The sequence below is a fragment of the Apteryx mantelli genome, chromosome 3 (assembly GCF_036417845.1).
Source record: "Apteryx mantelli isolate bAptMan1 chromosome 3, bAptMan1.hap1, whole genome shotgun sequence".
Lineage (NCBI taxonomy): Eukaryota > Metazoa > Chordata > Aves > Apterygiformes > Apterygidae > Apteryx > Apteryx mantelli.
In genome coordinates this window covers 28,953,143-28,966,143 of record NC_089980.1, presented here as the reverse complement: position 1 = coordinate 28,966,143, position 13,001 = coordinate 28,953,143, and the positions used below count along the sequence as shown (strand labels likewise).

The window sequence follows — 13,001 nt, the reverse complement described above, 5'->3', positions numbered from 1 at the left end:
CTCCACCTGCCTCATCTTCACTGGCTTCCTCTCCACTTCAGGGACAAGCGCTGGCCGAGTTTCCCTGGCAAGAGGTGTGCAGCCGGCTTCATATCGCACAATCCCGGCGCCGCGTTATGCCAACGACAGTGCTGCCCCACACCCCTGGTGCATGGTGCTGTTTGGCGGCTGAGGGGATATTAACGTGGAGGCGCAGTGGAAATGGCAGGAAGGCACACACCAAACCCCAAATCTAAGCTGCTGCAGCCCCTGGCACTGCACTGGCAAACTGCACAAATCCTTGTGTGCAAGTTTGGACGGTGCTAAATTGGTTTGTGCAGTTGCCTCTTGCCAAGCAGGCAGTCTGGACGCGGCCTCGCGGTGGAAAGGGAGATGCAAAGCCAGCGCCGGCTGAGGAAGCAGGACAAGGAGGGGGCTGTGCCGCGCGTTGTGCAGCTCCCGAAGGACTGTCGATTCTCCACTGCCGCTCTTGCTTGGAGGCTGTACCAGAGCTTCATCAAACTGAAAGGTTTAGGGGCACTTACTTGTTCTTGGACTAACCCTGTGTTTGAGCGGCTTTTCTCTTTCTGTGCTTTTGAGGGACGGACGCCTCTTTTCTTGGCTTCTCTTTTGCTCACCAGCTCTCCTGTGGTTTCCTCCTCTCCGGTAAGCGCTCTGTGATCTTCTTCTTTTCTCTGCTGCTTTTCAGCCAAAGTTGACCCTTCCCAAACGCAAGCACAGAGGCAGCGTGTCCCAGGCACGGTTTGAGCAATGTTGCAGCCGCAGCATCCGTTCTTCCCAGTCCCGTGGGGAAGTCAGCGAACGCCACGTACCTTTTGGTATCTTGCCGCGCTGCTGACGGACTGTGTGACTAGCGCACCCAAGCCTCTCTCCCGGTCCTTTCCGTCTGGTACGGCCCTGCCTTGCAGCAGAAGTCGTCTGCACCGTTGCGCTGCTGTTTGCGAGTTTGGTCGTGCTCACGGCCTGTGCTGGGACACGGTGAAATGTGGGGTCCCTTGGTGCTCGCAGCTGTGTGCGAGGTGCGGTGCTGGTGCCTCCCGCGCTGGGTGGTGGGTGGGCGCCCGCGTCCCCGCACCGCTGCGCGCCCCAGGCGCCTGCCGCGGCAGCTGGTGCCCGCCAGGGACGGGGCTGGGTTTGGCACCCGTGCTGCAGGCAGGCGCGGAGGTGGTGCGCGTGCGTGGGGCTGCGCGGGGGCACGGGTGGGGTGGGCGCACAGGGCTGTGGGGGCAGAGGTGTGGTGTGGGGGTGCAGGGGTGTGCAGGGGTGGTGCAGGGCTGTGTGTGCAGGGTGTGGGGGGGTGCACAGCGGTGTGTGGAAGTGTGGTGCAGGGGTACATGTGGGAGCGGGGGGGTGCAGGCATGTGGCCATGTGTAGGGATGTGTGCAGGCTTCAGGGACTGTGTGGAGGTGTGCGTGCAGGGGTGTGTGGGGGGGTGTAGGGGTGTGTGCAGGTGTTGGTGTCAGGGTGTGCGCGCAGGGGTGTGTGTGTGCAGGTATAGGGGTGGGTGCAGGTGTAGGTGTTAGGGTGTGGGGGCAGGGGTGTGTGTGTGCAGGTGTAGGGGTGGGTGCAGGTGTAGGTGTCTGGGTGTGGGTGCAGGAATGTGTGTGTGTGCAGGGGTAGGGGTGTGTGTGAATGGGGATGTGTGGATGTCAGGGTGTGTGTTTGTGTGTGGGCTGGTGTAGGTGCACCTGTGTCCGTGTGTGTATGTCTGTGCCCGTGTGCAGGGGTGCGAGGTGTGTGTGCACATGTATGTGTGGTGTGCCTGTGTACACTCCCTGTGTGCGTGTGTGTGTATGAGTGTGTGCACACACACTTCCCAGGTGTGTGTGTGCGCACGCAGGTGTGTGCACACACTCCCCAGGTGTGTGTGTGTGCGTGTGTGTGTGCGCGCACACTCCCCAGGTGTGTGTGCGTGTGTGCGCGTGCACACTCCCCAGGTGCATGTGTGTGTGTATGCGCGGGTGTGTGCGCACACTCCCCAGGTGCGGGTGTGTGCGTGTGTGTGTGCGCACACTCCCCAGGTGTGTGTGTGCGTGCGCACTCCCCCGGTGCGGGTGTGTGTGTGTATGCAGGTGTGTGCGCACACTCCCCCGGTGCGGGTGTGTGTGTGTATGCAGGTGTGTGCGCACACTCCCCCGGTGCGGGGGTGTGTGTGTATGCAGGTGTGTGCGCACACTCCCCCGGTGCGGGGGTGTGTGTGTATGCAGGTGTGTGCGCACACTCCCCCGGTGCGGGGGTGTGTGTGTATGCAGGTGTGTGCGCACACTCCCCCGGTGCGGGTGTGTGTGTGTATGCAGGTGTGTGAGCACACTCCCCCGGTGCGGGGGTGTGTGTGTATGCAGGTGTGTGCGCACACTCCCCCGGTGCGGGGGTGTGTGTGTATGCAGGTGTGTGCGCACACTCCCCCGGTGCGGGGGTGTGTGTGTATGCAGGTGTGTGCGCACACTCCCCCGGTGCGGGTGTGTGTGTGTATGCAGGTGTGTGCGCACACTCCCCCGGTGCGGGTGTGTGTGTGTATGCAGGTGTGTGAGCACACTCCCCCGGTGCGGGTGTGTGTGTGTATGCAGGTGTGTGCGCACACTCCCCCGGTGCGGGTGTGTGTGTGTATGCAGGTGTGTGCGCACACTCCCCCGGTGCGGGTGTGTGTGTGTATGCAGGTGTGTGCGCACACTCCCCCGGTGCGGGTGTGTGTGTGTATGCAGGTGTGTGCGCACACTCCCCCGGTGCGGGTGTGTGTGTGTATGCAGGTGTGTGCGCACACTCCCCCGGTGCGGGTGTGTGTGTGTATGCAGGTGTGTGCGCACACTCCCCCGGTGCGGGTGTGTGTGTGTATGCAGGTGTGTGCGCACACTCCCCCGGTGCGGGTGTGTGTGTGTATGCAGGTGTGTGCGCACACTCCCCCGGTGCGGGTGTGTGTGTGTATGCAGGTGTGTGCGCACACTCCCCCGGTGCGGGTGTGTGTGTGTATGCAGGTGTGTGAGCACACTCCCCCGGTGCGGGTGTGTGTGTGTATGCAGGTGTGTGCGCACACTCCCCCGGTGCGGGTGTGTGTGTGTATGCAGGTGTGTGCGCACACTCCCCCGGTGCGGGTGTGTGTGTGTATGCAGGTGTGTGAGCACACTCCCCCGGTGCGGGTGTGTGTGTGTATGCAGGTGTGTGCGCACACTCCCCCGGTGCGGGTGTGTGTGTGTATGCAGGTGTGTGCGCACACTCCCCCGGTGCGGGTGTGTGTGTGTATGCAGGTGTGTGCGCACACTCCCCCGGTGCGGGTGTGTGTGTGTATGCAGGTGTGTGAGCACACTCCCCCGGTGCGGGGGTGTGTGTGTATGCAGGTGTGTGCGCACACTCCCCCGGTGCGGGTGTGTGTGTGTATGCAGGTGTGTGCGCACACTCCCCCGGTGCGGGTGTGTGTGTGTATGCAGGTGTGTGCGCACACTCCCCCGGTGCGGGTGTGTGTGTGTATGCAGGTGTGTGCGCACACTCCCCCGGTGCGGGTGTGTGTGTGTATGCAGGTGTGTGCGCACACTCCCCCGGTGCGGGTGTGTGTGTGTATGCAGGTGTGTGCGCACACTCCCCCGGTGCGGGTGTGTGTGTGTGCGTGTGCGCGGATGCGTGTGTGCGCGCAGGGCGGCCGGGCCGCTGCCTCCTGCCGCCGCCGCCCGCGCAGAGCGGCAGCGGGGCGGGGGCGCCGTGGCTGCGGGCGCCGCCGGGGCCGGGGGCGGCGCGGGGGCTCGGCCCGGCCCCGCGGGGCGGCGGCGGCGGCGGCGGCGGGCGCCATGGCGGGGCGGGCGGCGCCATGTCGGGGGCAGCCGTGAGGGAGCGGAGGCGGCGGCGGCGGCGCGGGGCGGCGGCGGGGCCCCGCTGAGCGGCCGGGCGCCGCGCCGAGGCGGCGGCGTTGGCGGCGGCGTCGGCGGCCGGGCGGCGCCGCCATGGGCCGGGCGCGGCGGCGCTGAGGCGGCGGCGGCGGCGCGGAGGATGAACGCGTCGGGGCGGCTGGCGGCGGCGGCGGCGGCGGGCGCGGAGAAGCCCCCCAACGGCTCGCTGGCGCCGCTGCTGCCCCTGGGCGGCGGCGCGGCGGGGCCCGGGCCCGCGGAGCTGCGCGAGGCCGTGCACACCGCCACGCTGGTGGCCTGCGCCTCCCTGCTCGCCCTCGTCTTCTGCCTGGGCTCCTACGGCAACCTCATCGTGCTCCTCTCCTTCTTCGACCCGGCCCTCAGGAAGTTCAGGACCAACTTCGACTTCATGATCCTCAACCTGTCCTTCTGCGACCTGTTCCTTTGCGGCGTGGCCGCCCCCATGTTCGCCTTCGTCCTCTTCTTTGACTCGGCGAGAGGCGTCCCTGGCGCCTTCTGCTTCACCTTCCACCTCGCTGGTTCCGGCTTCATCATCATGTCACTCAAGACAGTGGCCGTGATCGCCCTGCACCGGCTGCGCATGGTGCTGGGCAAGCAGCCCCACCACACCGCCTCCTTCCCCTGCACCCTGCTCCTCACCCTGCTCCTGTGGGCCACCAGCTTCACCCTGGCCACCCTGGCCACCCTGAAGACCCGCCGGTCCCGCCTCTGCCTTCCCATGTCCAGCTTCGTCAGCAGCGAGGGAAGGGTCATCCTCTACTTCTATGTGATCGACTTCATCTGCTGCGTGGTCGTGGTGTCCATCTCCTACGTCATGATAGCGCAAGCCTTGCGAAGAAACGCCCAGGTGAGGAAGTGTCCGCCGGCTGCGACGGCGGACGCCTCCCGGCCGCAGCCCTTCGCTGGGCCCCCTGCGGCGGGGGCTGCCGACGGGCTGCGCTGCGCCATGCCCGCCTTGTACAGAAACCAGAGCTACAAGAAGTCGCAGCACGTGCAGACTCATGGCTATGGGAAGTCCCCCGGCCAGCTGCCGGCCCCTGCCGCCAGCAGGCTCCAGCTCGTCTCAGCGGTGAACCTGTCCGCGGCCAAAGACTCCAGGGCAGTGGTGACGTGCGTCGTCATTGTGCTCTCCGTCTTAGTTTGCTGTCTCCCCCTGGGGATCTCTTTGGTGCAGGACATGCTGTCCAGTAGTGGTGGCTTTGTTCTCTACCAGTTCGAGCTGTGTGGGTTTACCCTCATATTTTTCAAATCTGGATTAAATCCTTTCATATATTCCCGCAACAGTGCGGGACTTCGGAGGCGAGTCCTCTGGTGCCTGCAGTATGTAGCCCTTGTCTTTTTCTGCTGCAAGCAAAAGACGAGACTTCGAGCCATGGGCAAAGGGAGCCTGGAAGTCAACAGGAATAAGTCATCCCACCATGAAACCAATTCGGCTTACATGTTGTCTCCAAAACCTCAGAAAAAGTTTGTGGACCAAGCCTGCGGTCCTAGTCACTCCAAGGAAAGCGTGCTGAGTCCCAAGGCTTCTGTGGGGCATCAGCACTATGCACAGAGCAGCTCAACGCCCATGAACACCCGAATCGAACCGTATTATAGTATCTATAACAGCAGCCCTTCCCAGGAAGCGAGCACCCCAAATAGCTTACAGCCAGTGAACTCGACTTTTGGATTTGCCAAATCCTATATTGCCATGCATTATCATACCACCAACGACTTGGTACGAGATTATGACAGTGCTTCAACTAAGCAGATACCAGTACCCTCGGTGTAACCTTCAGTATGCCAGAGAGAACTGTACTGATTTAGTGGATCCCCTTCTTTGCTTTTATTAATGATTATTCTAAACTCAAAGATAGAGTATTGCTATACAGCTGCCAATGAAACAATACCATTATTGTTAATATCCAGCTATTTGCATTTGAAGTAAATACTAGGATATTACTTCCATGATACTTTCTTGAAATTGTGTGGCAAGTCAAAAAGGGCATATTTTAGATTTGTATTTGGAATTGTTACATGAGAGTTTTTTTGTTACTGATTTTTACTGCTGAAAGAGTAAAAAAAAAAAAAAAAAAAAAGGAAATGCTAGAAATACGTGATTCATTTTGACGTGAGGCAAACTATCTCAGAGAACAATCTGAGACTGTGCCAGGAGTATTATCTGTTAAATTGCACACTTGCTGTATTTTCAAGAAGGAAGAATTTGGAGGATGCTTGGTACTATGATACTTAAGTTTAAACCCATTTTCATTGCAGAAGATTGAAAGACTTTGTGAAAAGTATTTTGTTGTAGCAAGTGTCAGTAATAACAAAAGTTTTCTCTGTCCCAGGATAAAATTCTTATTCCATTGAGGTAAACAGCAAAATTTCTGTAAACTTCAACTTTAGGTTAGGGTTTCAACCTCAGCTTTCTAAAGCAGGACTAGGCTATTTACAAATAGTAATATATTGCTACTAGGGAAGGACTTTTGAGAGGTATTGTGGCACTGTAATAAACCTTTAAAATATCTCTATTAATTTATGCTGTACATTTATTTTAAGGATTGGTGCCATTATATACCCCAAAATAATGTTTTGAGAAATAATTTTTCAGCTGATACAAATAACTGTGCAATACCTAATTATAGGTTTTATTTTGGAATATAAATGATTACTGCAGTATTCTAGTACTGATATCTGTTAGTAATGCAGTCACCTCTGGAATTTTCTAACTCATAAATATAAAACATGAAGAGTAGTGTTGCTGGTTGTTTTTTGTCTATGACTTTATAGTGGATTTAAAAGTGGATTTTGGGGGATTCAGTGGCAATATTCCCAACAGGTAGAGCTGACAGCTATTGACATGTTTAAAAACAGAGTGACCAAGTAACAAGATGACTACACTTTTTTGAGATTTTCTTATGTAGTAAAATGTTTAAAAATTCTAATGTCAATTTGATTTAAAGAATAGTAATCTGTCTACTTATGTACTGTATCTGTTGATCAACACGGTGATCAAATAATATAAGTTAAATAGCTTTTTTATAAATGTGACAATTTGTGTTATTGTGTCATGTGTTGTTGAAATTCTTAATGAAGCAATGATTTGGAGGCAAATTTTTTATTTTAAATTCCTAACAATCTTCACTTTAAGTGGCCAAATTTTTCAAAGCACATAATCACCTTCTATGGACTTCAGCAGAGCCTTAGTATCTCTGCAGTAATTGTGCTGCTGACTTTGGTGCCTGAGTATGGACTTAGGTGCCTCATTTTATGAAGATGTCACATCTTTAGCAGAGTTACAGTGATGGATTCCAAAAAGATGATTTGTTGTTTTAGAAACAAAAACCATTCACGTCATTGCAGTGTGTGAGTTGTTGTTGGTTTAGGTTGTTTGTTAACTAAACTATTTTCAAGCTTTTCCTGAAGGAGTATTACACTTATGACCAGTGTTGTTTAATACACTGAATTTTAATTCATTTTGAATAATTCAAGACAGCTTTCTTGCAATAAAATGGATGTGAACAACTTTCTGATACAAATGTAAAACTGAAATCATTTCGATAAGTCTTTTCTCTCTGCCCAGATATTTTTCTCTATGAATAACGTGGCTCTTTCTAAAGTGATTATAAAAGATAACTAAAAGATCTCTGTCTTGTTTGTTTTTTCTGTCTTTGTATTTCTCTTTAGTACCAAATCTCCTAATTTGGAGGAAAAAATATGTGGGATCCTGTGGTTTTGTCTCAAACCATACATTATTAGCAGAAAATTACAATTTCAGTTTGGAAGGAGTGTAGGGCAGGACCCTGACAAATGATTGCAAGATGGGATCCTTTATGTACTTTGAGGGAGCTTAAGATGCGCATTAAGACTGGATCTGGCGTTAAGCAGTTCTTGGTTTTGCTATGTGTATATATGACTCCATACTGTGCATTTGCTTTGAATCGCGTGAACTTCATCATATGACAGAAGATTAAATCTTTCTCACCTTATTCACAAAAATAATTTGCACTGAGTATTCATGTGGGAGTAAAGTGAGAAGGGTATGGTTTTAGAATAGAAGGGGGTTTATTGCCCTTGTGTGATATTTTATTAAGACAAAGGAATTGAAGTCCCTTTAAAGCACTTTGTAATGTTTTTCTGCTCTTAACTGTTGGTGCAGATTGCATTCCTATACTTCTAAAGTGTTGATATGTTTGTAGTGTCAGATATGAGAACAGTATCTGAATTAAGTTGTCAACTGTATTAAATAGCTGTGTTTTTGAGGAGGTTTATGAATGTAGCGAATAGAATAGAGATTGGCTTTTAAAAATGTGTAGCCACAATTTTATGGAAGTGAATCATAAACTGAAGTATTAGTTATCTTAAGGTAAAAATTACTTGCTTTGGAATCTTCTGTAGTGTATCTTTCCTTTTTTCCTTTAGCCCTCTTGTCAGAGCAGAACTCTCTTCTGCTGAGCACAGAACCAATATAACATAAAGCATGATTGCTAGGTTAAAAAATCAACAATCTAATTAAGACAAGGAGCAACAGAATGATTGAAGGAGATGGAAAATTTTTATGAAAAGAGTCTGAGAAGAGAGGAGCTGAATAAGGGAGTAAGTGATAAAAGTATGTGAATAGTGAATGGTTTAGAAGAAGTAGGCTTGAAGTTAATGGAGTCCAATTCATAACCCAAGAACAAGAAAGCATTTTATGAATATGAAAGGTGGCAAATTCAAGACTGACAAAATGTACTTTTCTTACACCCCATACTTATGGTGTGGAACTCATTGCTGCAGAACTGTTGAGAAAAAACTAGTAAGGTTTAACGGGTCCTTTACATTTATGTGGGTAATAGGAATATCGGGAGTCTGATAGATAATTCCAACACATTTTGGAATGGATATGAAATTTTAAATTAAAATTAATTTGGAATTAAAGCAATCTTTGCTTTCTGGGATTAAGACGAATCCATCATGGTGGAACAGATTATCCAGCATATGTTTACTGTTAGCTTCTTTTGAAGTTTCTGGCATTGGTGCTGTCACAGATGCAATACTGTCCTAGATAAAGTGATGACTGCTTTTTACCTCTCATCTTTGTGGGAGTTAATAGAAGTGAGGTTGAGGAAAACATTACCAAGATTATATACACCAGATGGGTGGGCAGCTAGAGGTGAATTTGTTTTGGGGGAGGAGCTGGAGTTTGTTTTAAAATGTTTTTACTTTTGAATTCCTTTTGATCATCCATTTTGTGTTTTTGATTTGGCAGTGTGTCATAATCATGCTGGTAAACGCAGGCAGGATTTTCAGAAAATTGTCCCCTAAATAATCTTCAGTACCCCTCCATCTGAAGCACTGGGAATAAAAAGCAAAGAGCGCTTCAGGCCTGCAAGGGTTGTGCTTGTTTGCACCATCGTCTCTTCACCTACTTCCGTCAGACGGTGAGGCAGGGCTATAGAGAGCAACGGGAGATGTTCATGACGGAAACTGAGAGAGAAGGATATGATAAGGGTGAAGAAAATGCCGTATTTGTCTTCTTGATGAAGAAATGATCTGCCTAGTAACGTTGGAAGCTGGGAAGCAGAAAAATGACATGGTCTTAATTTCATTCATCATATTTTATTCCCTTGCAGGCTAATAGCACAGTGCAAATCAAGATGCTGCTAACACAGTAACTTATCTGTAGTATCTTTCTGCTCCAGAAAGAGTGCATGGACAGATGCAGGTGGATGCTGGACTTTTCCATTAATGGAAATGTGTCCAAAAGCATGTTTTACACTCCATAATTACCATATGAAGAATACAGCATGTCTTTTGCGAGAAAGTGCAGCCGAGCTGCCTGTGTAAGATGTGCCCGTGATTAGATGGAATACCAGTGTTTTTTAAAAAAAATCCCAATTAGCACTCTGAATCAAAGTTCTAGGCATAAATGTTAAAGAATACTGATTGTAGAAGCCCTCATGTTGGCTGCCTTCTTACGGATATATTGTACTGTATGGCTTTCAAAAAGAGGGTGCATGGGGAGTTTCACCCTAGCCACACAAAACTATGGGCATTTAAATACACCAGGATTTTTGTGAAAATGTATGCTCTGCTTTGCGGGCAATGCTTACTGATTAAAAAAAAGTATGGACTAGCAGGATTTCTGTAACAATATTTCTATGGCTGTAAGGACAATTAGTACAGTTGCACAGAAAATTCAGGCTTGAATATAAGGAGTTCATCAAACGTTAAGAATGTGTTGATCATAGTTGCATATAGGTGTTGGATTTTTAAGAGAAATTAAAAACTGCAAAACTTGATGCTCAAGTTGTATTTGAAATATATCAAACAGAACAAACACTGTCGTGCAGGATTTTAATCAGTAGCAGAAAATTGAATGTATTCCTTTTCTCATCCTGTTGCAATTGCCCATAAGAATTCCTGTTTTATGTAAACAAACAGTCGGTTTAATACCCTAAAATAATAGCATAGGTTTGCAGGGATTAAGGTGGGGTCTTAATGGACATTCCCTAGGTATGCCTTTTGTCTCATTTGAATGCTTTTTTTCCTTTTTTACTATTTAAGAGGAGTCAATCTGGACTAATTACTAAGACACTAACAGTCTGCAACTTACTCACAGAAACAGCAGTTACATTCTGAACAGTTTAGTTTCAGATTACAGTCTTTTGAGTTGAACACAGTTTTTATTAAACCAATCACAAGTTAATGCTGTGTTCATCCGTGTGCCTCTATAGCTGATCATGGATTGTATTTCAGACCTGTAATGTTAATAAAACAAACTCTTTTTCTACATTTCCATTTGAACGTGGGTCTCCTCTGAAACCGACTCTAAAGAGAAGCTGGGCTCCTCTCTTTGTGTATGTTTGTGTCTCTCTCAGTATTGTTAACATCTACCTGCGGGTGGATTATTTTTTCTATTACTGCTGCTACAAGTGCAGGCTTGGTTCTGGGAAGTTAACCTGCTTGTACCTTGGCTTAACAATACAGATTTTTTGTAAGGTGAATGCTGCCTTTGTTTATTCTGATGAGACATCTCTTTGTTTTTAATTTAGCACGTATGCAGCAATTGTGCAACCAGTGTGTTTGCACCAATGTCAGGGGAGGGTGCAGGGTTACATGAATGGTCCTGCCATTGAATGTCTGCAAACACTGCTGCACATACTGCACGTACCAGGGAAAAAAAGCCCAGTGCTCCCTTTCACCATTAAGCTGGCTGCCATGCTGACAGTGCCTTAGAGAAAGAACAGGAAAACCTGTTGTCACAACAGTCAGCATACATGACTCTTCATGCTTGTTGAAGAAAGGTGGGTTGGTACAGAGAGAGCACAGATTTCTCTCCCTTCTGGGTTCTGGGTGCAAAGGAAATGGAGATGGTAGCGGAGGCTAAGTGTGTTTCTTATTATTTGTACTGATGGAAAATTGGAGAATCAACACCATGGGACAAAGAAGGAGGAGGCAATTTCAAAAGTGAGGAACTTGTGGATTTTGCAAGCACTGCTTCTGTCCTGCAGTGCAACTGATGTAGCTTGCTTGCTTCGATTTGAATAGCAATTTGTCTATTGTCAACTTCAAGCACCGTGTTTCGTGCATGTATCAAATACAGTATGAGTAAGGTTTATCAGGACTGGCAAACTGAGTTATAATTGGTAATAAATGCCAACAGCAGGTCACTGTCAATTCCTGTTTAAAATGGCTTCATGTTTAGTATGAGAAAAATGCTTTCATTCATTGCAATCGCTGTTGCTGAGAACTGGTTCCGAAAGTCAAACATGCTAAAAAGTGCAACATGTAGGCTTTTTTTTTCCTTTATACTAGGAAGCAGCACAGGAAGGGTGTAAACTGTGTGTGTAGTGTGCCAGCTGAATCTTATCCTTTTTAAACTACATTGCAGAAGGATTATTTTTGCTAATAGCTCCCTATTTTGGTTTCATGTTTCCCCTCTGGCATCAAAGCAGATAGTTTTAGTCTTATTTTTCATGGAGAGCTGTTGCCATTCATTGCCAATGACAGCTAAGTCCTCCTTAGAGTCTGTTTCCAACATACTATCCCATATGTTGTATGTTGACATTCTACAATCCTGTATCTGTGATTTTCCATAGATAAGTCTTCTGGATCTGCTCATCTTATGAATGAATTCAGATTGTACTGTGTTAAATAGTTTGTTCTCATCTAGTGTTTATTTACTGCCACAGTCCATGGATTTTTGGTGAATGTGGAAGTTAAATCAGCTGAATTTTTGTATTTTCTTTTAATGCAATTAATAAAGTTAAGTAGCACTAGGTGATGACCATGACTATGCTGACATAGCACTAAATTCATCTGAAATGGGTCAGGCTGATTTTGTCAAGTGAAACTTTCCTAAATCTAAATAATACCATACAGAATTTTCTTGTTTATTCTTCAGAAAATAGCATTCTTCTGAAATGGTCTGGCATACAATCCATGATCATGTTCTTCTTGTGGTAATAGCCTTTAAATAAAGCATACACTTACCCACTGTTTAACAGTAGAGGCTGACGCACTCGCCTAGCTTTTTCTTGGTCATCTGGTTATATGTCTCAGTCCATAATTATGAAAGATTTTGTAAGCATAACATCCAGTCTCTTCCACCACTTAAGCAAATGATATGGTAACATGGATTTATAATTACATCTCTCAAATGACTACATTAAGTCTAATCTGTTCTCACTATAAACCATAGAAGGAAAGTGCTATCTGTGCACTATTGTGGGTTGTGTTTTTCTTGCCTGTACATGTGTGTTCCCAGCTTAAGCTATATTAGAACTCAGAATCAGAACTACATCTTAATCTTTGAACTACACTTTTTTTATTTCTGCAATAATCTTGAAAAGATAGGATACCTAGTGTGACTACAGCTGTTCTTCATTTCAGCAGCATCCACAGCATTTTAAGAAATGCTGGAAATAGCTGAAGATGAAACACCCAGAAAAAAAGACAACTGTTTTATCAGTGTTTGGGTCTCAGCTCTTTGGATAACAGATTATTTTTTTCAGATGGAGTAATATGCATGCTTTAAACTAATTAGTAACTTCTCATGGGACAGATCTACTGTGACAACCCCCCAGATTCAACACAGCAGGCTTTGCAGAAAATAAATGCTGAAATGTTTTTATTTGACTGCTGACTTTCCAGGCACAATCTTTACACATTCTTGTAACC

General features: G+C 48.1%; 1 protein-coding gene across 1 annotated transcript; it reads left to right on the top strand.

The window, feature by feature from the left end:
- Window positions 1-3,975: 3,975 nt before the first annotated feature.
- On the top strand, window positions 3,976-7,481 carry GPR75 (G protein-coupled receptor 75). Its single transcript, XM_067294689.1, has one exon. The coding sequence runs from the start codon at window positions 3,976-3,978 to the stop codon at window positions 5,623-5,625; it is 1,650 nt and encodes a 549-aa protein (XP_067150790.1). The 3' UTR covers window positions 5,626-7,481.
- Window positions 7,482-13,001: the final 5,520 nt, after the last annotated feature.

Excerpts from the sequence above, each read along its gene's own strand:
- GPR75 (XM_067294689.1), top strand. The coding sequence starts at position 3,976 with ATGAACGCGTCGGGGCGGCTGGCGGCGGCGGCGGCGGCGGGCGCGGAG.